Source organism: Psammomys obesus, unplaced genomic scaffold, assembly GCF_907164565.1.
Source record: "Psammomys obesus unplaced genomic scaffold, mPsaObe1.curated_primary_1811, whole genome shotgun sequence".
Classification (NCBI taxonomy): domain Eukaryota; kingdom Metazoa; phylum Chordata; class Mammalia; order Rodentia; family Muridae; genus Psammomys; species Psammomys obesus.
In genome coordinates this window covers 11458853-11480919 of record NW_026585504.1, presented here as the reverse complement: position 1 = coordinate 11480919, position 22067 = coordinate 11458853, and the positions used below count along the sequence as shown (strand labels likewise).

The 22067-nt window shown below is 44.6% G+C and overlaps 1 protein-coding gene across 13 annotated transcripts in view; it reads left to right on the top strand.

Annotated features, from left to right (window-relative positions):
• Sema6d (semaphorin 6D) overlaps window positions 1-22067 on the top strand; it is a 563349-nt gene that overhangs the window by 529795 nt on the left and 11487 nt on the right. For all 13 annotated transcript variants that reach the window (XM_055622156.1, XM_055621848.1, XM_055621771.1 and 10 more), the window contains 7 exons: window positions 19367-19529; window positions 19935-20046; window positions 20578-20638; window positions 20767-20829; window positions 20917-21018; window positions 21278-21368; window positions 21807-21926. In XM_055622156.1, the coding sequence (XP_055478131.1) occupies window positions 19421-19529; window positions 19935-20046; window positions 20578-20638; window positions 20767-20829; window positions 20917-21018; window positions 21278-21368; window positions 21807-21926 (658 nt within the window). In that variant the 5' untranslated portion in view covers window positions 19367-19420. The remainder of the gene's footprint in view (window positions 1-19366; window positions 19530-19934; window positions 20047-20577; window positions 20639-20766; window positions 20830-20916; window positions 21019-21277; window positions 21369-21806; window positions 21927-22067) is intronic.

Here is a 22067-nt window from a genome sequence, read left to right as displayed (position 1 = left end):
AGTGAAGGCTGTTTCTTCCCTGTGTTTTATGGGCATGCTAGCTCTTGGACATGGCAAAAAGATTTCTCATCTCATGTTTGCACTTTTTAAAACTCCCCTGACTAGGAGCAGGGATGAGAACACCTATCTAGCTGTGCTTTATTGTTGGAAAAAGAAAGTCCCAGAAGTAGACAATCTTTGCTCCATGGGGAAGACATACTATGTGCTTCCCCTGGCATGCCCCCTCTGCCAAGTCAGCCAAGCATTTAAAAGAAGGCGTTGCCAAGGAGACCATCCTTTCATTTGAAGGGCCTGGGAGGAGGGGAGCCTAATCTTTTGACACTCAGTTTGTCTCCAAGGAAGCTGGAGCAACTGAGCAGAGAGGCTCAGAACACTGTCTCCTCCAGGCTGCAGGGTGGCTCCAGCCTTCTAAACCCTGGAAACAACCTGAGGCGATGATGCTGGCCAGTCGCGGCCAGGGAGAGTCCTCTGCCCAGGGCTGACCCTTGGCTTCCAGGGTGAAGGTAGGAGGAGCCGGTGGACTGGAGCTCACAAGGCTTTGAAGGTTAGCATCAAGGTGGCTGCTAGCAGGATTTTTATTTTTTCATAGAAGCTTTGATTTATTTACTTTTCTGGTAGCTACCTGTCAAATAATCAGACTAGGGGAAGAAATGTGGGTAATGTTCCTGTCTTAAAAATAATAAAATTGAGCTAACAATAGGGGAAAAAATTGTTTTTAATTGAAAATACCTTCCTCCTGTCATTTTCTTTTAATCAGTGCTAACCCTTTATGGTATACTAACCAAGTCTTCAGACAATGGTGTCTAAGAGACTTAAGGTCTGCTGTATCATGATTTGACTGAAGACAAGATGCTCCTTCCCTCCCTTGCTGGTGAGGTTGAAAAATAGCCCCCAGTGCTTCCTTAGCACAGGGTCCTGACTTCACTCCAAGTCAGCCCTGACTAATGGTGATCAATCATTTTTTTATTTACCAGCATCTGCCTATTGCACAAAACACCAGGGTGAGTCACACAGAGGTAAACTGAGAACGTCGTAGGAAGCACTCCTCTCTCAGTGGCGAGCTGGAGGAATATTCCAGGTCTTGGTCTCTGGAAACTCACAGTTCAATCAGAGAGTCAGACAAGTAGCCAGGGAGATTATAACCCACCACTGAAAATCCGCTGTAGATCTGCATGGAGTACAGTGAAGATTAGAGGGAGATGTCGCCAAGCCAGAGATTGGTCTTAAGGGATGATTGAAAGGCTGAAGAACTTTCCTAGTCCAAAGAATTGTGGAAAAGAATACTGGGAGATCCAGCAGGCCAGGGATTTAAAAAGTAACTGCTCCATTGGAAAAGGGCTTTTCCTGAGCACAGGCAGAAGCCACGCCAGGCTCCTGGGCCGTGCCGACTGGGGCTAAATAAAGTGCTGGTAATAACACAGCCTCATCCTGCTTGGGTAGCACCTTCACAATTAAAAAAGTATTTTTACTTGAATTTTCTCACCTGTCTCTCAGAAACCCTAGTGAGGCAATCAGCAGATGTGCACCCTTTTGCTACCTCAGAGAAGGGAAGGCTGGGAGCTTCGTCCTCAGAACTCCCCCCACCCCTGGGCAGGAGGTTCCTTACTGCCTGGGGCAGTATTTCTTCACCCTGTTTCATTCTGGGGCAGCATGAATGCTGTAGATGGGCAGCACACACTGAGAGGGCATCACAGAGGCACGGGGGTGGGGAGGGAGACATCCAGGCCATGAGAGGTGCAGGTAGAGCATCTCTAAGGTACCTCTACCTGTGTTGCACATGACCTCTGTGCTTTTGGTGCCCACTCACCTGAAGGCCGGCTGGGGCCTCCAGCCTGTACAGCATGAGAAAGGAGCCCTGCCTCCCACCCACCCATCTTCCCACAGGAAGCTACTCACAACCCCAACCCAAGGCCCTCTTGTCTCCCCACCCCATCCCAGGTCCTGTTAGAACTTCTCCTCTACTCCCGATTGTCACCACCGCACTTTGTCCCTGTGGACTGTGTCTTAGATAAAGGGTCTTATACTCTTGCTTCCCTGGCTTTATTATCCTTTCTTTCCATCAAAGAGCTGTAAGGGTAGGAAGTGTAAAGGAAAGCAATCCGCTTTTCCCTACTAAGTTAATTTGGCTAATTTCCTCTCAATGATTTTTACTATTGTTCGGGCTCTTTGCATGTCTGTAGCCACATTGTATTCTAGCACAGCCCACCACTTACCCACCCCTGAGACATTTCCCATGACTGGGATAGAATTTGAAACCCCAGTTCCCGGCATTAGGCACCATAGGGAATAAGCCAGATAGCGACCATTGGAACATTGTAAGCATCTGTGTCCATCCCAGGGATTGTAGAATCGGGGGCAGCCCAAACCTTACTGTGGTCAGACCCATACCATGAGAAAGAATGGCTGTCACCCGATGGAACATAATTTAATGTGCTCCTGTGTATCTGTTTATAACTGGTAACCGTTGGTGAGGTTGCCACTTAACCACCTATGCTCTGGGAGAACAGAACTGCTGCAGTGATTAGCCATTGACTTACTAGATCTGCACACGTGCTATGAATCTGGATAGCCCAATCAATAGTGGCTGTCCTCATACTGGAGGAACTAGGAACCCAGTAGGATTTCCATTTCTGAAGTGGATCCCTGAGCAGTTGCTGAAGGCCTAAGGATTCCTGGAAAGCGAGTGGTCTTCAGCCGTTGTTGGAAGCCCCACAAAGCTGTATTCGAATAACGGTAAAAGAAAGTTGCAACAGGCAACAGGCAGGTGAACTTGCCTGTGACGTGTGAAGTCAGAGAAGCAGATAGAGCTTCTCTGGACCTCCTTTTATCTGAGCTACCCACCGGAAGGTGAGGCTGGCATTTAGCATGGGCCTTCCCACTTCTCATCTCCTGATCGAGAAAATACTTCACAACTATGTGGAACAGTTTATCTCTCAGTTGCTTCCAGGTCCAGTCAAGTTGACAACCAAGAATAACCGTTGTACCGTCACAAGGGAAAAAGTACTATTTGAAAGTTTCTCAACATTTTCTTGTCTTGATAAGGTATAAGGTTGGCCATAATTCATTTAACCAACTATTAAATCCCTGAACCAAGCATCCTTTCAGGAATTTGTTTATAGACAACTGATACAGCCTGCAGCACTCAACTCACAATAAGGTGTGTGGTTGGGGAGACACTGAGAAAATAAGGAATTATAATGCTTCAACATCATAAAGGAAAAGAAATATGATGCAGAGTGTTTTAATTTTTAGGGCTTCTCTGTGAAAAGGAAGAAGAAAGGCCCAGAAAAGTGCTTCAGGTGGTGAGAAGGGCATACACAGGGTAGAAAGGTTGAAGGCTATGTTTACTGTCAGAATTAAGTCCTCTCTGGTGTTGAGGGAGGCTTCATCATCGCTTGTCTCTGTTTCTTCTTCAGTGACATAATTGTGAGGGCTTTGTTGGTGACATTGTGGAATCTATTTTTCTCTATGTAAATCTGTCCTCATGGCCCTAACATTAAGTTTGAAAGAGATAATGTGTGCGCCTAAACCTTTAAGGGGTCTAAGAGTCAGAGTAGACAAGAAATATTATCTTTGAAAACTCTAAGTGAAAAGCTCATTGCTCACTCCCTGGGCCAGGCTGTATACCATTGGAGAGTTGGGCTTGCTGCCCCCTCCTTCAGGCCAGGAATACTTTATCAACTCTATCAGCTTTGAAGTTGGGCACAGGGAGGGGCTACGAGGCCTGGCTGGAGCTCCTGAGTGTATGTGAACTGAGCTTCCCACCATGCATTATCCTTAATTACAAAAGAAAGTGGTACCCTGTGGGAGGCCTGGAGCATCTCACCCCTGGAGCCAGGGAAGCTTGAGATGATATCTAAAGTCCATGTGTCCAAGGCCACCTGGTTATAGGGGAACAAATGTGTCCTTTGCTGTCCATCTGGGACTCCATCAGAGTGTCAGGCCCACATTCTTAAGTCCCAGTGGAGACTCCTTTGCCCTGCAAATTCCATTTGTGGTTTGGCTTGGAAGATCATAAGCAGAGATTGCAGAGCAGAGCCCTGCAGTCTCTGGGTTGAGAGCAAGCACATGCACTTTGTATCCTAGGCAACGCTGATGCTATAGCAGAAATTTAGAGGTATGAATTGGAAATCATCTGGTTAAAGAGCCCTTTTCAACCCAGGCACCAAATCCACAAACACAAAAATCTGATGATTTAAAAGCAGTCCACCAGATCATCTGTATGCTAGCTCTGATTCTGATTGTATAGATGAGGAGCCGGAAGCTGGAGGAGGGTCTCTGCTTTCCCATGGCCTCTTGCCTCCTTAAAAGCCTTAAAGGGTTAAGAGGAAAATCCAGATTTTTTTTTTTCTAGCTTCCTCTTAACCTCCAGGTGTGTTTCACAATGAAGGTAAGATTAACACCCCCTGGCGATTCATAAAAGGGAGGAAGAATAAGTGTAGATAAAGGTGGTAAAGTGTTTGAAGCGCGATTGTCTCCAGCCTCAGAGCCTGATACCCTTCCTCAAGGTTGCAGCTTTAGCCTTGAACAGGCTTCCTGATACTCACCCTGAATAAGCACCAATTACGGTGCTTCCTTGTGCCAAGAACTCGATAAGCTCTTTAAAGGGCTGCTCCTATCCTCAAGGTAATCCTGTGAGGCAGCTGTTCCTAATTTCCCCCCATTTACCAGGTAACAGAGTACAAAGTGGTTAATTAGCTTGTCCAGGGTCAGATAGCTGGTAAATAGCAGTTAGGCTCCTACTTGATCAGCCCAGCTAGAACCTGTGTTCATCAGCCTATACAACCCATGTTCATCAGGCTGTAGATCCCCCATTCATCAGCCTATAGATCCCCCATTCATCAGCCTATACAACCCGTGTCATCAGCCTGTAGATCCCCCATTCATCAGCCTATAGATCCCCCATTCATCAGCCTATAGAATCCATGTTCATCAGCCTATAGATCCCCCATTTATCAGCCTATAGATCTCCCGTTCATCAGCCTATAGAACCCATCAGCCTATCAGTAGTGGATGGAGTGAGCAGATAAGAGTAGAAAAGTCAAACCGAGCTAAGACCCTTGTCCTGCATTTATTTAGTGAAAATTAGCAGCTGCGCTCCTGAGAACTTGTGTGGGTTTATCTAGATTCCAACTCTGCCTCGATGGCTCTACAGGCTCCCAAAGTGTACCATCAGTGTTGCAGGCGAGCCGTGGCCCATACCTGTGTGGGCCCTCCCAGGAATTCTGTGGTTGTGACATCCACCTAGTCCTCATTCTTGAGTCCAGCTTCCTTTTTGGTGCTGGGCAAGTGGGCTGAGCCTAACTTCAAGAATATCCATACCTACGACACAAATTTATTTGTCAAAAAAGTAACTGCTTGTGGGGGGTGAAAGAAACCAAAAACAAACAAACAAAAAAAAAAAAAAACCAAGCAAACTAGTACTTCACTGGAAGTTGCATCAGTAGTCCAGAGGCCTGTCCCCTAAACATCTACTTGTCAAACAACTCAGAACTGCTTGTGGACAGCTGGGAATGCTTGCTAATAATCCTTCAGTTCAGTCGAGGTAGAAGTCCTCCTCTGTCCTAGTAGCTTGCTATTATACATACGTGCATGTCTGTGTGTGTACGTACAGACGGTGGCTGCACACTGGATGACCCAGACCTACAGCTTCCTGCCTTTAAAGGCTGTGTCGTTTGATTTTAAAGACCACTTTGCTTTCTCTGGATTATTAGAATTGTAACCCTCCCGCAAACCTTGTCAACCGCTTCAAAACAGGCCACCATCCCGGAGACCTCAGCAGTGTGCCGAGTCCTGTGTGCGAAGGAAGACGTGGGCCCCTCGCAGCGGAGTGAGGCGCCCGCCCGTGCTCTTGCAGATAAGCGGGGCTCACTGGACTCCATCGCAGCAGCAGCACTGCCTCTGTGTGCCTGCTCCAGCAGTCTCGCACATCGCGTCTCTTAACCTCCCAGCTTATTCTCTCCCCTTGCCAGACAGAAATAATAGCAGTGGCCCTCCTTAGTCCCCCCTGGCCTGGGTATTGTTCATGGTCTCTGAAAAGGCACCTTGAATAATTTTAAAGGCGAAGGCTACCGAGGGGTTGCATCTAACTTGTCGGTGGAATAGGAACACACAATCTTTACTTCTGTCATGCAGACCCTGTGGGCAGAACCAGGCACACACCCAGGCCCCATTATCCCAAGCAGAATGTCACACACAGGCCATATGGCAGCCACAGCAGGTCGTATGGTAGGGTAAGCTGGTGTTCCAAAGACAAGCTGAGGCCTTTGGCATCCAGTCATCCCAAGAGCCTGGGTCCTTCTTTTGTCTAGAGCAGTTTTACTGTTTTCTAGAGGCCAGAGAAAAGGAGCAGCCTGGCAGGGACCTGGTGTGGAGAATAAATGATGGATGGATGACCTTCCTGTTAGTGTCTCTTGTAACTAGTTAGCTGTTCTGTCCTCTGCATAGTAAATAATAATAATAGTAATAATAATAATACATCATTGTTCATTCCTGCCACAGTCATCTCCAGCTACGTATTTTTTTTTCTTTTTCTTTTTCTGATTGCAAAGGTCCTTGTTTATATTCTCAAAGAGTGTGTCCTCATCTTGATCTCTTAAGATGGTTTGTCATTGTCCTGTATAGCAAATTCTTTCTGCTGAGATCTGGGCCTCATCGTCTCATCAGTTGCTCTGTGTTATTTTCACCTTAAATGAGAATTGTTGCTAGAACAATTTAGCTTTAAAAAAAAAAATGTTATCCTATCTGAGTTGAGGGTGACTGGCACAAACTGTAGGCAAGTTTTGACTGGAATTGTCTGCCCCAGAGCAATGGTTCTGATTACAGGACACATTGCACAATCTCTATTCAGGTTTGCTTAGAATTTGGCAAAGACAGGTTAGATCCTGTTTTCTGTCCCTTCCTGCTCAATTTGTGTTCACTTCAGTTCTTCTTCAAATTATTAATAGAATTACAAAAGCATTACCAGTTCTGATAGCAGTAGTCATTGACTGAAGAACATCCAGACACATGAAAACCTGTTGATTGTCACAAAACTTCAACTTGCCAACTTTTCTCATGCTTGTAAAATAAACTGAAAATCATCAGAATTGGCTCAAGTTTTAGGAAACATTGATTTTTTTAAAGCAAGCCATTAATAATGGACCCAACAGGCCCTGTGCCTAGGCTCTTGCCTTCTGTCCCCTGTGTAGCACCCACTGCCACCTTTTTCTTTTCTGTCAGAATCTGGCCCTAAGAAAAGAAATTATGAATGTGTTCATGCTGATTTAACCTACATTTTGCTTTAGCACGGCTTAACTTTAGAACAGGAAAATGGCCACCTACCAAAGCAACGAGCTTCCCAGTGTAGCATGTCAGGTCTAAGCCAGCCGGAAGACAGGCTGGTTTTCTGTGACGCTTGTCTTCTGGGTAATGTAATCAAATCAAGTGGGTTTCTTTAATAGACTTACGCACCTAAAGTGCCGCTCTAAAGAACCACTGTGCTCTCCTCCTGTCTTCTGAGAAAGCTACAGAGTGAGTGGAAATGGGATAGCTGATGGGAATTCTTGGGAAATGGATTCACTTAGTTCTTTGTCCTGGGTTCCTCGTGTACCAAGGACTGGTTTTCCAGTGGTTGCGCAGATGTGAAATAAGCACCTGTTTCATCTGTAGACAGCCTTTTGACTTCACAGCCTGAGGCTTATGCCCTGAGGGCTCATGTAGATTGCATACAGGTGCTGTGAGAGAGCACGTACCCACTGTATCAGCGCTCGTCCTAACACGTAAGCCAGTCATGTGCTACCCGTCTCCTGGATTCATTTCTTGCAACTATTAAGCATTTACAGACAAGCTCCCAGAGGCCAAACTCTGTGCCTGATTCTGGGCTGAGAGAGAATGATGTGACATCCAGCCATCCCATCTGTCTTGGAGAGACTGGATGCAACCGTCTGTAAATGAAATGCAATCTTTCAGATCTAACAGAGACATGTAAAGTGATGGGTGTTGTGGCAGAAGGTTGTACACAGTGTCAGGGATTATGGTACATGTCCAGAGTCACATGACTAGAAAACAATGCAAAGAGGATCTGAATCCAGGCACTGTGAGCAGTGAGCCTGTAAGGGCTGTTCGGAAGATGAAGTCAAAGTGAGAAATGTTGGGTTCAGTTTTAGGCCCATAGAACACTGAATTGTGCCTAGCAGAGAATTGGGCAGCCTGGATCTGGGGTGGGAACAGGGTCTGTGGTGAACATGGGTTTTGAGGAGCTGGTGACAGTGAAGAAGGCACGTATGAGGTGAGTGAGTGTCTAACAATTCTGCCTGAGACCTGAAGAGCCCTGTTTAAGGTCTGGGCGTGTTGAGACTCTTTGAGGGAGGATGTTGCTTTGTGGTAGCAAGAGATTTCTGGATCAGGTCATCAGCAGTGATGGACTAACAAGAATGAAAGCAGTAGCCAGCGAGACTGGAGACTGTGCATCGTGACAAGGCTGGATTAAAATGAGGATTGCCTTGGACTTGATTATTGATGGGCAGGAGTGAAGTTAAGACTAACATAGGTTAAAAGTGGTAAAGTGGAGACAATGGGTTCAGGTTGCTCATCCAAGAAGCCTGGCAAGGAAAGGGCATGGAGAGAGGGAGATGGTACAAACAGCCTCCGAGTCAAGGAGAGCTGGTTTATGATTGGACCCACTTGGGATGAGTGAGAGGAGCCCAGTGGAGGTTGGTGGTTATGCCAGGTTAGCACTGATCCTGAAAAGGAGCTGAAGGGGAAATTCAGACACTTAACCTCTGACCCTGAGAAGATCATGGACCCTTGAAGAAATAAAGGTTTCTAGGCTATGCACTTTGATCCACCACGTGAAGAAACTCAGGCCTGAGGGGTAGAACAGCTTGTGCAAGATGCACAGCCATCTGTAGACAAAGGTCACCTGTGGCAGGGCCTCTTTCTTCTCTTAACGTCAGTGATGGTGGGAGACTTCCTGACTTGTTCCTTATGGTACTGAGCAGGCACATCTTCGAAGATTCTCCTGCATCTGCAGGGCTACCCTGAAGGGAAATTGCATCAGGCAGTAGCTTTGTCACTTCCTCACTCTATCAAAGAACAATTAATCGTTAATTATTAATCGTTAGTCATAGCCCGTCATTAACACAATCATGCTGGACACCTTTTTCTTCCAACTGTCTACATTTCCAGAAGGGTGAAGGGTCTCAGAGTTGAGGGCTTTTAGCCGCCCTTTTCTCGCTTGTTAAGACAGAGCTTGCGTTTGTTCCCACCTGGAACCTGATCACAAAGCCTGTGTGCGGGATAGGTTCACAGGACAGATGTTTTCAATGAAAGAACAGCTCTTCTCCAAGACACCTCATCAGGCAGGAGACCCCAGGGAGCCTGGATATGAGGAGACACCCACGCTGTATAGGACTCAGATGACCCTCTCCCAACGATGCTTAATGGTCTTTCTGGTGTCTGTACACATGGACGGGTGACTTGTGGTCCTGCCATGTCATCACACATGGCAGTGAGCTTACTACTTGCTTATGAGCCAAAATTCATGCCATCCACGATTCTGATTACATGTTAATTACTGATTAAAGCCCAAAGTCCTTCTGCTTCATAGAATCTAGACACGCTGAATAAATCTAGACACCTTTTTCCATGACTGACCTTCAGTTACAGGCCTGTATCATGGGAGACTCCAAGGAATAGCAGTTAACTTGCTTTTCTTTCAATCATTACAAACCCATTGATCCTTTTCCACTCTGTCATGCAAGGCTGTTAGGCAGGGGACCTATAATTTCTAGGAATCTGGGGACCATCAGTTTTACCAACTCTAGACTCCAGAGTGGATGCCATCCTTCTGTTCCAAATCTTCCTCCTCCTTTCATCCACAGCATTCTCAGAGAAGTCAATACTGCTAGAGAATGGAATTCCATATATCTGTCCTCCTGGAGCCTGCTATCTTCTTTTGCTGTTTAATAGTTTGATATGAATCTAAATTAGACTGGAGTCCAAAAAGCTTCTGTTGCCCTAAGAGAGTCTGCAGGGCCGTGGCAATGCAGGATTCATGATTAGCCCTTTTGTTTACTCCTTTTATTCACAGCTCATTGGAAGTGGCCTCCAGCATTGGTAACATGGCCACACATCCCTCCAGGGCAGGAGAAAAAGCTCTTTTGGGCTCTGAAATCTCATGATTAAAGACGTAGAGAAGTCAAGAACTCACATCCAAGTCAGTCAAGGCGGCATTTGTGTGTAATCCCAGCACTCAGGGGGCACAGGCAGGAGGAAGGTGAAGGCGTGGAGCCAAGGCTGCACAGTGGGTTCTAGGCCAGCCAGCCAGGACTACAGAGCAAGACCCTCTCAAAGAACAGAATGAAAAGGCAAGGGGGAATGTGGGACAGAGAATAAGGAGAAGGTCCCATCCAGAGGATGAGCAGGAGAATGGCTTGTCGTTGCAGTGGCATATACCATATTCCAGTGCCCAACACCATGCCAAGGTAGCAGAAACCCCAGGTAGGAGGGATAGAGTCTCAATATGATGCCGAAAAGGAGAGGACAGTCCAGAAGACAACATTCAAAGCACTAGGGTTTTAATATGAAATTATTGGAGAGCTATGAAGTCACATGAAGTCAAGGCTTACATCCTGGAAAGAAAAGTCCCATTGCATGTAGAAAATGAATGGGAAAGCCAGGTGTGGTGGCACATGCCTGTGATCCTGGGGTTGGAAAGGATAAAGCAGGGGGACCCCCCATTTTGAGGCCAGCTTGATTAGACTCTGAAGAGGAGAAAATTAAAAAGGAGACAAGCAGAAGACTGTCATAGAAGGAAAAGGACAGGAAGTAGTGTTCTAAAAAGCTGTGAGGAGCCAAGTGTGTTTCATGTCTGGAATCTCATCAGGAGGATGTACAAGAAGAATTTGTGAGTTCAAGGCCAGTGGGAAGTGTAAGCCACTTAGTGTAAGCCCCAGCCTCTGTTAGAGTGGAGACTTCTGTGAACAGGCAAATGTGACCAAAGGGCCTTGGACAGATTATAACTCAGGGCTGTAAGTGTCTAATTATATTTTGTTGCCTAGAGATAACCAAGGTCTTCACAGAGAGGCCTCATTTAGAAAGAGCAAGGACTCAGGATGTAGATGACTGAGGAAGTGAGAATAAACAACTTAACCCTCTGTGGTCTGGGGTCATGGAGGTTTTGTCCTTTTAATGGGACAGGGGTTAAGACAACTGTGAACACCTGACCATTTTCAATCAGTTAAAAAGTAAGTCATGTTGCATGAAAGACAAGGAGAGAAAGGAGCAAGGGCATGGGAGATTGATTGTAGTATTTCTATTCAGGAAAAGAATGGAAGAAAGCCAGCAATTTTAATCTCTGAGCCATCTCTCCAGCCTCCATTATGATGGCTTCCCTAGTAAGGGGAACAGTGACGGTCTCTGACATGGACTCTTGCCTAATCTTTGATCACTTCCCTCTGTTTTGTTTTGTTTCGGGGAGGGGGGAGGGCTAGCCAGGCCACAGAGAATAGGATGCAGGCAGTCCTAATGAGACTTGATAGACTAGGATCAGCTGTTAGGGGAGGAGGGCTCCCCCTTTTTGAGAAATAGGGAAGGAGAATTGGGGAGAAGAGCAAGGGAGTGTGAGACGAGGAGGAGACGAGGGAGGGGGTTACACTTGGGATGCAAAGTGAATAAATTATAAAAAAGAAATTCAAATTAAAAGAAAGAAAGAAACAACTGAAGGGTCTGGGGAGAAAGCTCCATGAGTAAAGACACGAGGACCTGAATTCAGACCCCCATCGCCCATGTGAAAGCTGTGCAGGACAACATACATCTCTGGCCCCAATGCTGAGGTGGCTGGGCTGGGCCTGAGGGCTGCAGGCTTATCCTGCTCATCAAGCAGCAGTCCGGGCCACATGAGCTCCAGGTTCAGTCAGGGTCCCTGGAGATCCTGGAAAACACATAAGACCAACCTCTGGCCTCACACATATCCGCACACTACATGAACGCCTACATATGCTACCTGTGTGCATGCGTTCACGCACCAACACGCATGCACGAAGAAAAGCCTGCAGAAGTTGGTTAAGGAGCACAGGGAAGTGTCAGTGTACTTGGAATGAGGCAAGGCAATGAAGAAGCTCCCTTCTTAGGCTTGGTTGTTTCACTGAGAGCAGAAAGGAGCGTTATGTGGACTGTCAGTTGTGACTGTAACACGTATCATGTCCTTGAGACAAATCAGAAAGTTCATTAGAGAATAGTCACGTTTAGGAAACTAGTCAGGGTCTCTAGGGAGACCCAAACTGCTGTCTGTAGTTGGTGGTCGAGAGCACTGTTCATTGCAGCCAAATCAAAACAAATGCTGTCACAGCGTTCCATGCTGTAGGGTAGATATGGAGATTAATGGCTGTTTGTCCAGGATAGGGCCCTTGCAAGAAGGTTATTGCAGGCAGAGGAGACTGGAGCATCTATAGACATATTCAAGGAACGTGTGACCTTTAATTACAGTGTCTGAGACGGATGTTGAGACTGGAGCAGAAAGAGCAGTTAGTGGGCTAAAGGTTCTGATGGGAAGAATGAACAGTAAGAAGGGAGCTAGGGAAGCAAGCAGGCTGGCCAGGCGGGAGACTGGCTCCATCTGAGCCCTGCCTGACCTTTGAGTTGATCATTTCTGAGGAGTCACAAGGTGGACCCATTAGTGAGGGAACCAGTAAAACCTTTGGAAGGCTCTAGAAGCTAAGGTGTTCTCAGACAAAAGGAAGGGAAGGAGGAGGCAGACCTTGGTAAGCAAAGACAAGGCTGGAGGGCCAGAGAGTCACTGGGAAGCCGGAAGAAAGCAGTTCAGCATCTAGATCCTGGAGGGAGATTGCAAGGAGAGCTCTTCTTTGAGACATGGTGGCTGTGGGACACAGGTAGGGAAGAGACTGAAAACTGAAGTGGAAGGGTGGGTTTTGGCGCTCTCTCTCTTTCTTTCTCTCAGAGTCACGGGTTTCAAAACTGACCACTATGCTATAAATATAAAAAGAGATAGCTTTTACTCCTGGGTAAATGCCCTTGCCTAAAACCTCCATTTTGGCTTGGGTCTGCTAACAGAAAATTTCTTAAGTGTTTGTTTCTATAAAAGATTTTTGTGGGTTTGTTTTATACACACACACACACACACACACACACACACACACACACACACACACACACTACCCTCACTGCTCACAGAGTTCAGTGCTGGAAATTTATTTTCTTTTAACACTTTTAAAAATCTCATTCTATGGTCTGCCGCCTTCTATAATTTCTATTGATAAATCAGCTATCAGGATCATTCTTGTTCTTTTAAAGGTAATACCTTTTTTTTTTAAGCTTTTAACCATTTTAAGAATTGTCTTTGTTTTCAGTACCTACAGTATAATATGTTTAAGTATGATTTCTTTCTATTAAGTTCTTAGAGGGTTTTCTTTTTTTTTAATGGGTAGCTTAATTTTTGTAAGTTTTGGGAAAAATATGACGGCTTCATTAAATATCTCTTTTGTTATTTTTATCACTGAAAGTCATGTGTTGTTGGGTTTTTGGGTTTTTTTCTGTTTTTTTTTTTTTTTTTTTTTTTTTTTTTTTTTTTTTTTTTTTTTTTTAAATTTTTTTTTTTTTTTTTTTTTTTTTTTTTTTTTTTTTTTTTTTTTTTTACTTTTCTGATTTGCTTTTTCCAGTCTTTTAGCTCTTCATATTTATGTCTGATAACTTCCTTTGATTTACTTACCAGTTCACTAATCTTCTCTTCAAGGGTGGACCAATCCTTTACTAAACACTGTTATTAAGAATTTTTTAGTCACATGTAGGTTTTGCTGTAAGATTTCCACTTAACTCTACTTTATGGCTTGTGCTTCTTTGATAAAATTCTCTGTCATCTTTATCCTTAGATAAAATCAGCACAGGTTTGTTTGTTTATTTTGAGTGTGTTACTCTGAGTAGACTGGTCTGGCTTCAAACCAGAGAGCTCCTGTCTCTGACCCTCAAGGGTTGGGATTAAAGAGGTGCACCAACACTCGAACCCACCCACACTATTGAGTTTTGACCATATGCTGGATAGTCTGTCTGTAGAGCTAGTTCTGTCATTCTGTCTCCACTTTGGGTTGGAATGTCCAGTAGTAGGTGTTGGATACCCAGCATAAAAAGATATTTCTATGAAAGAAGTGGGAAACAGTAAGATCTGGAGAGGACAGGAGCTCCACAAGGAAAGTAACAGAACCAAAAAATCTGAGCACAGGGGTCTTTCCTGAGACTCATACTCCAACCAAGTACCAGGCATGGAGATAAACTAGAACCCCTGCACAGATGTAGCCCATGGCAGTTCAGTGTCCAAATGGGTTCCATAGTAATGGGAACAGGGACTGCTTCTGACATAAACTGATTGGCCTGCTCTTTGATCACCTTCCCCTGAGAGGGGAGCAGCCTTACCAGGCCACAGAGGAAGACAATGCAGCCACTCCTGCCTGATGAGACCTAACAGACTTGGATCAGAAGGAAGAAAAAGAAGACCTCCCCTACCAGTGGACTTGGGGAGGGACATGAGTGGAGAAGGGGGAGGAAGGGAGGGGTTGGGAGGGGAGGAGGGAGGGAACTAGAGGGCAAATACAAAGTAAATAAAGTGAAATTAAAAATAAAATAAAATTTCAATTAAAAAATAATAAAAATAAAATGACAATCGCTGGGAGTAGACAGTCCCACATATGTACCAAGTCCTCATGAGCCTGGGTTGATCAGTATTTGAAACACATTTGAAAAATTTTAGCAAATTTTAGCTTTGGAGATAGTCCAACAATCTTAACTAAATACATTATCACTATGGGCAGCAATGACTACATGTTTTGAATTTCATTGTAAATGCTCATGGGGGAAAAATGAGAGGTTTAATGAAGTATGACAGATATCCACTACTGATACAAAAAAAAAAAAAAGTTATTTCTGCGTGACTGGGTGATGTTACTTTTCTCTTCATTGACATTGCTGGGAGCTGGGCACGGTGGCCTGTAATCCCATCACTCAGGGAGGCAGAGGCAGGCGGATCTCTGAGTTCGGGGCCAGCCTGGTTTACAAAGCTGTCCTGGACAGCCAGGGCTACACAGAGAAAGCCTGTCCCGAACCCCACCCCTACCCTCCCCCCCAAAAAAAAGTAGAAAGAAAGAAATTATCTATTGGGTGACAAAATTTTTCCTGGGGAGATGAAGCATACTTCTCACCCCAAATAGAAAACCCACAATATACCAAAGACCAAAGTATGGTTACCCCAAAAGTCCAACTCGGTGAACCAATGAATTGCATTGTCAGTATTTATAGAAATATGGGTGAGGCATTACTTACAGGAGAACACATGACTCAAAGACATGTGCTGGGCGACAGCTCACAGAAGCTGGGAGCCTGGAGCACACGGCACAGCCTGCAGGCAGCTCAGCAGATGGGAGAGTGGCCTTTCCAGGTGCCACAGTCCAGCTAAACCTCTTCCTGGTGGCTCTTCTTGTCTGAGAGTCTTCCGTGCAGCTCTTCTTTCGGCCTTCCTTGCTGGGCTCTGCACCCTCGGGCAGGGAGGGGACTGCTGGGGGGGGGGGGGGGGGGTCTGGAAGCTGTGTGGTTGTGGTTGTTTGCCCCGCTGTTTAAGGAGTTCACCTGGAGGGCTGGATGTTTGAATCTCAGAAGAGACTACCACAGCATCTCCTATCCTTTCTTGAAAACAGTAGGATGGGAGAACTCTACAGCCTTCAGTCTGGAGGGCAGATTGTTGAAAGTTGTGTTTCATTCTTTGTTGCTGTGGTCTCCTGTATTCTCCTCTCCTTTGATGCAGCTTTTGGGGGCTATGATGACCTTTTGATGTTTCTTGGTGGAAATCTTTCATATATGTTCCCCTTCAGACCACCAAAGATACTCTTTTTCTTTCTAGTTGTATTCTCACTTGCATAGACCTTAAGAATTAGCGTGTTGTTGGAATATATTAGCATATATTAGAATATGCATGTTTCTGTATCCCTGCTCTCTGACTGGACAAAGTAGTCTACAGATGATGCCCTTTCATTAAACTGGGGAAACTGATCCTCAGTGAAGGCATCTGCATATAGGAAACTGGACCTTACCCTGCAGGAAAACCCCATCATTGTGGTGATGGCAAAACTTCGAGTTTTGCAGATGGTTCAACCTAACAGAAGGGGGATTGCCTTTACGTTTTCCTAATAAGATGGAGCAGTAAATTGTAATGCTTTCTAAAAAGCTAGAACTTTTGCTGCCCATCAGGTTGAGTTAGATGTCTTCTATGAAGGGCCAGTGAAATAGTAAAGACAATCACTCCTATTTTACATTTGATAATCTGAGTCAACTGAAGTCCTGGCCCAGGGAGTAAATGTCACAGACAAATTTCAGCTTTTTACATCTTTCAGTTGGTATCCTTTCCAACGTTTTCTGTGACTCCCAGCTTTCTAGCATCACCTGACTAGTGTCCTGATTTCATTGAGCCCTAGAATCCTTCAGCTCTTCCTTAAGGAAGCCAGGCATGGTGTAACAGATCTCTAATTCCAGCACTTAGGAGGTGGAAATGTGAAGCCAGCCTGGGATACATAGTGACACTAAGTCTCAAAAACTTCAGTAACCTGAAGAATTTCTATGCAGATCATCCCTCTATTTTGTACATTTCTTTCATGGATTTCGAGCTGCTTCCGTGTGCATGCGCGCACACACATACACACACACACACACACACACACACACACACACACACACACACACCAAACCCCCTTAGCCCTGCTTTTCTATATGTATAACAACAAATACTTCCATGTATAGCATCAACTGCATATTTTTTTTTTAAGGAAGCTTTCTTCATGGACCGAAAGCAATGGGTGATGGGATTAATTTGTGAAGGATTTGGCTGGCTACAGGCAAGGTATGGGGGAGGCGTTCTGTGTATCAGATGGTGTGCTAGAAGACTTCACGGTTCAGCTATAGCTTGGGGCTAACTGTGAGTCAGCATGACCTGGCTTAGGTTTCTTGCGGATGAGAGCTGCTTCCGGCGCTGGGACACAGAGATGCTGCCTAGCTGATGTGAGCCGTGGAATAAAGCCTCTCAGAACTTTCTGTTTCTATGCACGTGTTTCCACATTGCTTTAGGAGCAATGAGTGTTTGAGATCCTTTCTCATGACTCTGGGCAGAAAGAGCCAAGTGACTTTCCATCCGGAAGATGCAGTGTGGGACCGGAGCCACAGCGAAACTTGGTGCTTAGAGCACATTAGTCTTTTTAGGCTGCTAGAACTGTCTGGGGTCTGAACAAACAGAAAGCATTACCAACAAGACAGAGAGGCTGCTCCAAGAGATGTGGGCAAAGGGAATAAGGGTACGTTGCTACAACTGAAAATATGGGAGGCAGAAATACTAGGACGAATTTATGGAGTCATGGGTTGGGTTGGCAAGATTATTAAGAGAAGGTTTGATAAGTAGATATCAGCTGTAAAATTTGTTCTAAACGTGGTCCTTTAGCATTTTTAAATACCCTTTTATTCTTAAGAGATACTGGACAAATTGCCATCAGTTTTTAACACATCTTGTCACCGGATCTTGCTCAGACTCTGGATGTCAACCTGACAATGCACAGTGCCAACATAGCTCAGAATCTACTGTGCAGCAGGCATTAGTTCGTCTTTACCGTGATGAGAGGAAGCACGTTTTCCATGGTTTATAAATAAGGAAACCAATTCTTATAAATATTGAAACCTATTTCTGGGGCCCATTAGCCAACAATCGTGTAGTTCTGTCCAGTTGAAAGCTCAAGCCATCATTTCTGTTCCACCATGCTTTTTTATGAAGCATTTTTATTTATTAACTTAACTGCTGGATTCATTACCTATTAACAAAAATTTTATTGAAACGTTATTCTCTCCCTATAAAACTAGGCCTGTTTTTAAAATTATAGTTTTACTCATATATATATTTGGCTTATATTTTAGTTCAAAGGAAAGTAGTGTGTGCTGTGCAAATCCCGTTTTTAATATTGAATCATTGTATTCTCTGGAATTTGAGAAGGCTACATATAATTTTCCCCACAGTTCTTAGGTATACAGAGGGAGGTTATTATGTGCACCATTATTTGGCACAGTCACTGAGAGTGACATCTCTGGTTGTGAAAAGATGGCATTGCTGAAATGCAGCACCATTGGAGTCTCACAATAGTGCCTCTCACTTTGACCCAGTTCATTTTTAAAACGAGTTGCTAACATTTACAGATCTTTTAACTCTGTTTTGTGTTTATAGTTTTATTGGGGTATTGATCGACAGTAACTGTACATATTTAATGTGTGATTTAATATCTGTGAAACATAACTTCAATAAAAATGATGAATATAGCCATTTCTCTCAAAAAAAAAAGTCCCCTTGTAATGCCATCTGTTTGAAGGAAAAAACACCCATTTATTTCCTCACTCTTGCTTGGTGCAGAGTTTGACCAGGGACTCAGTTGACTGATCTGGACTCCAGCCTTTCCCTAAAGGCACCGTGAAAGTCAGAGTAAATTGTTTTCTTTGTTTGTATTGGTTTGTTTGTTTGTTTGTTGCTAACCCTTAGTTTTCCTATCTAGCAAAGGAAGGTGTTAGGCCTGATGGTCCCTAAGGCCTCCTACATCTGAAAAAATCCCAGTAAAGTTAGGAGGACAGTGTACTCAGGGTATTGGTTTGTGTCTGATGGTTTTATGTTAGAATGTAGGTGTCCCTAGAGGCAAGGTACCAGCTGGCCTGCTCTGCCACTTCCTACTTTACTGATTGGTTTTCACAAAATTGTTATATTCCTTCTCAGCCTGTTTTACCCTAATGCAAGGTCACTGACCCCTTTTTCCACATTGGTCTTCAAAACACCTATTTCTGAATATAGAACTGTGACTTGGGCGACGCTAGATGCTGGATCCTTGGCAGCACCTGTGCAGTTGGTGTGGCTGAGGACGAGGTCACCAGCTATGGCTTTTCCAAGCAGTTTGGGTCTTTCGTGAGAGGAGCAGGAGACATGTTGTATCTATGTATTTCAGGACTGGGGGGAAGGGACGCAGATTGGAGTTTAATTAAAATTCTGATCCCTACTTTGCCTACTTCCTTGCCAAGTCAGCAGCCAACACTTCTGTTTGTGGTTCTGGTGATTTTGCTGCGATGACACAGAGTTGCCTCAGATTCTGGCAAACGTACCTAAAGCGTCAGTATGCTCACCAGGTGCCTCAGGGAGGTCTGGCTTGGTGCTGCCTTTTGTCTGTTCTTGGAGATACCTGCCCACCACTGCCAAGAGTCTTGATAAATAGGGAGCTGTAGGAAGAGCTGGGCAAAAACTTGAACTGGCTACAAACAAGAAACCAAATTCACCACACCATAAAGGTCTTTCCGTAATGCTTGTGTCTTCCAGGTAGCTAAGTGGTGTTTGTGAGGAGGGGGAGCTCAGATTTCTTCTTGGCCAACCATGAGGTTCTTTCTGCTCTGGTTCTGCGTGCTGTTCCTTGTGGTCTCCAGGTTACGGGCGGTCAGCTTCCCTGAAGACGATGAGCCCCTTAACACTGTTGACTACCACTGTAAGTCACCCAAAGCCATGTCCTCATTTACAAAGGAAGCCTTTTGTTTGTCTTTTCTCTGTGTGTATTCATTTTCAGCACCAGAGACAAATTTTAATCTGTCCCTACAATGTTTTTGCACATTAAATCATCTGCAGTCTCTCCCTAGGCTGTGCAGAAACAGAGCCAGTTCTGCTGGGTGCCATCCTGCAGCAGCCCATATATAGGGGTTATATATTTTCAGTAGAAAAGAAAAAGACCATTTGCTGACATTCTCCATCTCATACTAATTCATATTCAAGACCTGAAGAGAGGAATTTAGTTAAAACCCTTCCTACAAGTACTATATACAGCTAATCAATGCTATCTATTGATTCTTCAGCTCTGTAATCCTGACTGATGGTTTAGCCCATTTTTTACTTGCAGATTCAAGGCAATATCCGGTTTTTAGAGGACGCCCTTCAGGCAATGAATCGCAGCATAGGCTGGACTTTCAGCTGATGTTGAAAATTCGAGACACACTTTATATTGCTGGCAGGTAATTTTCCTTTCGTTGGTTTATTAGATTAAAATTCTTTTCTCTTGTGGTGCTTGCATTAATGTGTCTAGTTCATGAAAAACTAATATGTGATTGTGATCAAGAATTGCAAGTAGCCAAAAATACTCTCCATGAAGAGCACGCTGGGTACCAGGTACAGGATACCGAGTTTGAAGTCTTCAGAGGCACATCCAGAAATCACACATCATTCTTCTGTCTTAAAGCAGCAGGGGGAAAATCGTTCTTTATTCTTTCCTAACTTAGAATTTTTCAGGCAAATATCAGATATATGCCTATGCTAATGCCCAGTCAGTTTGCCCCAAGCATGGAGAGAAGGGCAGCCTTTGCCCTGACTGCAGTGATACACAAAAACATCTCACTAATGAAAAAGGACTGTGATGACTGTTCAAGTCACAGAAAAGCCAGATGATCTTCAAGTCGCAGTAACAGCAGATCTGTAAAGATGAAATAAGAAACAGGCTAGCATTTATGCCCTCGCGTGATGTGCCTTGTCTGCCTTGTTTCCAACAGGGATCAAGTCTATACAGTGAACTTAAATGAAATCCCCAAAACAGAGGTCATACCAAGCAAGGTGAGCAGCTCGCCACCCTGGGCGAATGTATTCTCACTCCCCCCACCCCCGAGCTTCAGTAATGCCCCGCCCCTCACCCAAAGTGCATCCAGATAAAACTAAACTTTCATTTTACTTGGTTAATGTAGAAGCTGACATGGAGGTCCAGACAACAGGACCGAGAGAACTGTGCTATGAAAGGCAAACATAAAGTGAGTAAGGGGACAGGTGCCTGCTGCATTTCTTCTCTGTGGACAGCACAGGAGATGTCTGATCACCATGTAATTATTTTCCCTTAGGATGAATGTCACAATTTCATCAAAGTGTTTGTCCCAAGAAATGATGAGATGGTTTTTGTGTGCGGTACCAATGCTTTCAACCCGATGTGTAGGTACTATAGGGTAAGTATGTTTGATATGATGATTTTTTTTCTTCAACTATATTTTCCTTCACTGGTGTGCTATTAGAGTTGAACCTTCTCTGCTGTAACCCAGTGATTTGTTTTATCTCTAATGTTATAAGAGAATACAAAAACAAAAAACAAAAACAAAACCAGAATTAGAATAAAATTTCAATGTAACTAAAACAATATTGCCTTCAGACAAGTACATTGAACAGATGTGACCCAAGCTCTTTTTTATTATTATTATTCTCTTGCAGTTGAGTACCTTAGAGTATGATGGGGAAGAAATTAGCGGCCTGGCACGATGCCCATTTGATGCCAGACAAACCAATGTTGCCCTCTTTGCTGGTAAGAAGCTGCCGTGTATTGAATATCAATGATTAATGACACTGAAGGTGCAAAAGAATTGAAAGGAAGAAAAAAAAGCTTATGCCTTAGCGAGATACTTTGACACGAGCATTTCCAAGGTTATAAAGCCCATGAACAAATTGTTGAGGATCTGTGAAAACACAGCAGTGTCTCGGTGACTGGAATACGCATTCTCACACGTGGCTGTGTTGTGGACTAAGCCACTGACCCTGAAGGCGTTATTTAATTTTTGGTGCTTAGATCCCTCACCTGTAAAATTAGGTAATATCCTAGGACAGCCAGTTGGAGGTCGAGGGTGAGCGCAGGTGTCCTTTGTTGCGCGGCTAATGGTGACAGGTGGAAAACGGCCGAGGGTAGCCATGCTAACGCACCATAGGTAATTATGGTTATTTCACCAAATTATAACTTTGGTTTCAGATGGGAAATTATATTCTGCCACAGTGGCTGATTTCCTAGCCAGCGACGCCGTCATTTACAGAAGCATGGGCGATGGATCGGCCCTTCGCACAATAAAGTATGATTCCAAATGGATCAAAGGTACCTATGAGGGGCACTGCCGTTTGGGTTTTGGGGGGATGGTTGGAAGGCTTAAGTGGGAGCAGCAGCCAAGGCCGCCAGGAAGCTCAGGGCATGACTTTGAATTGTTCATCTAGGTTAATCACTGTGGTGCCTTGCTTA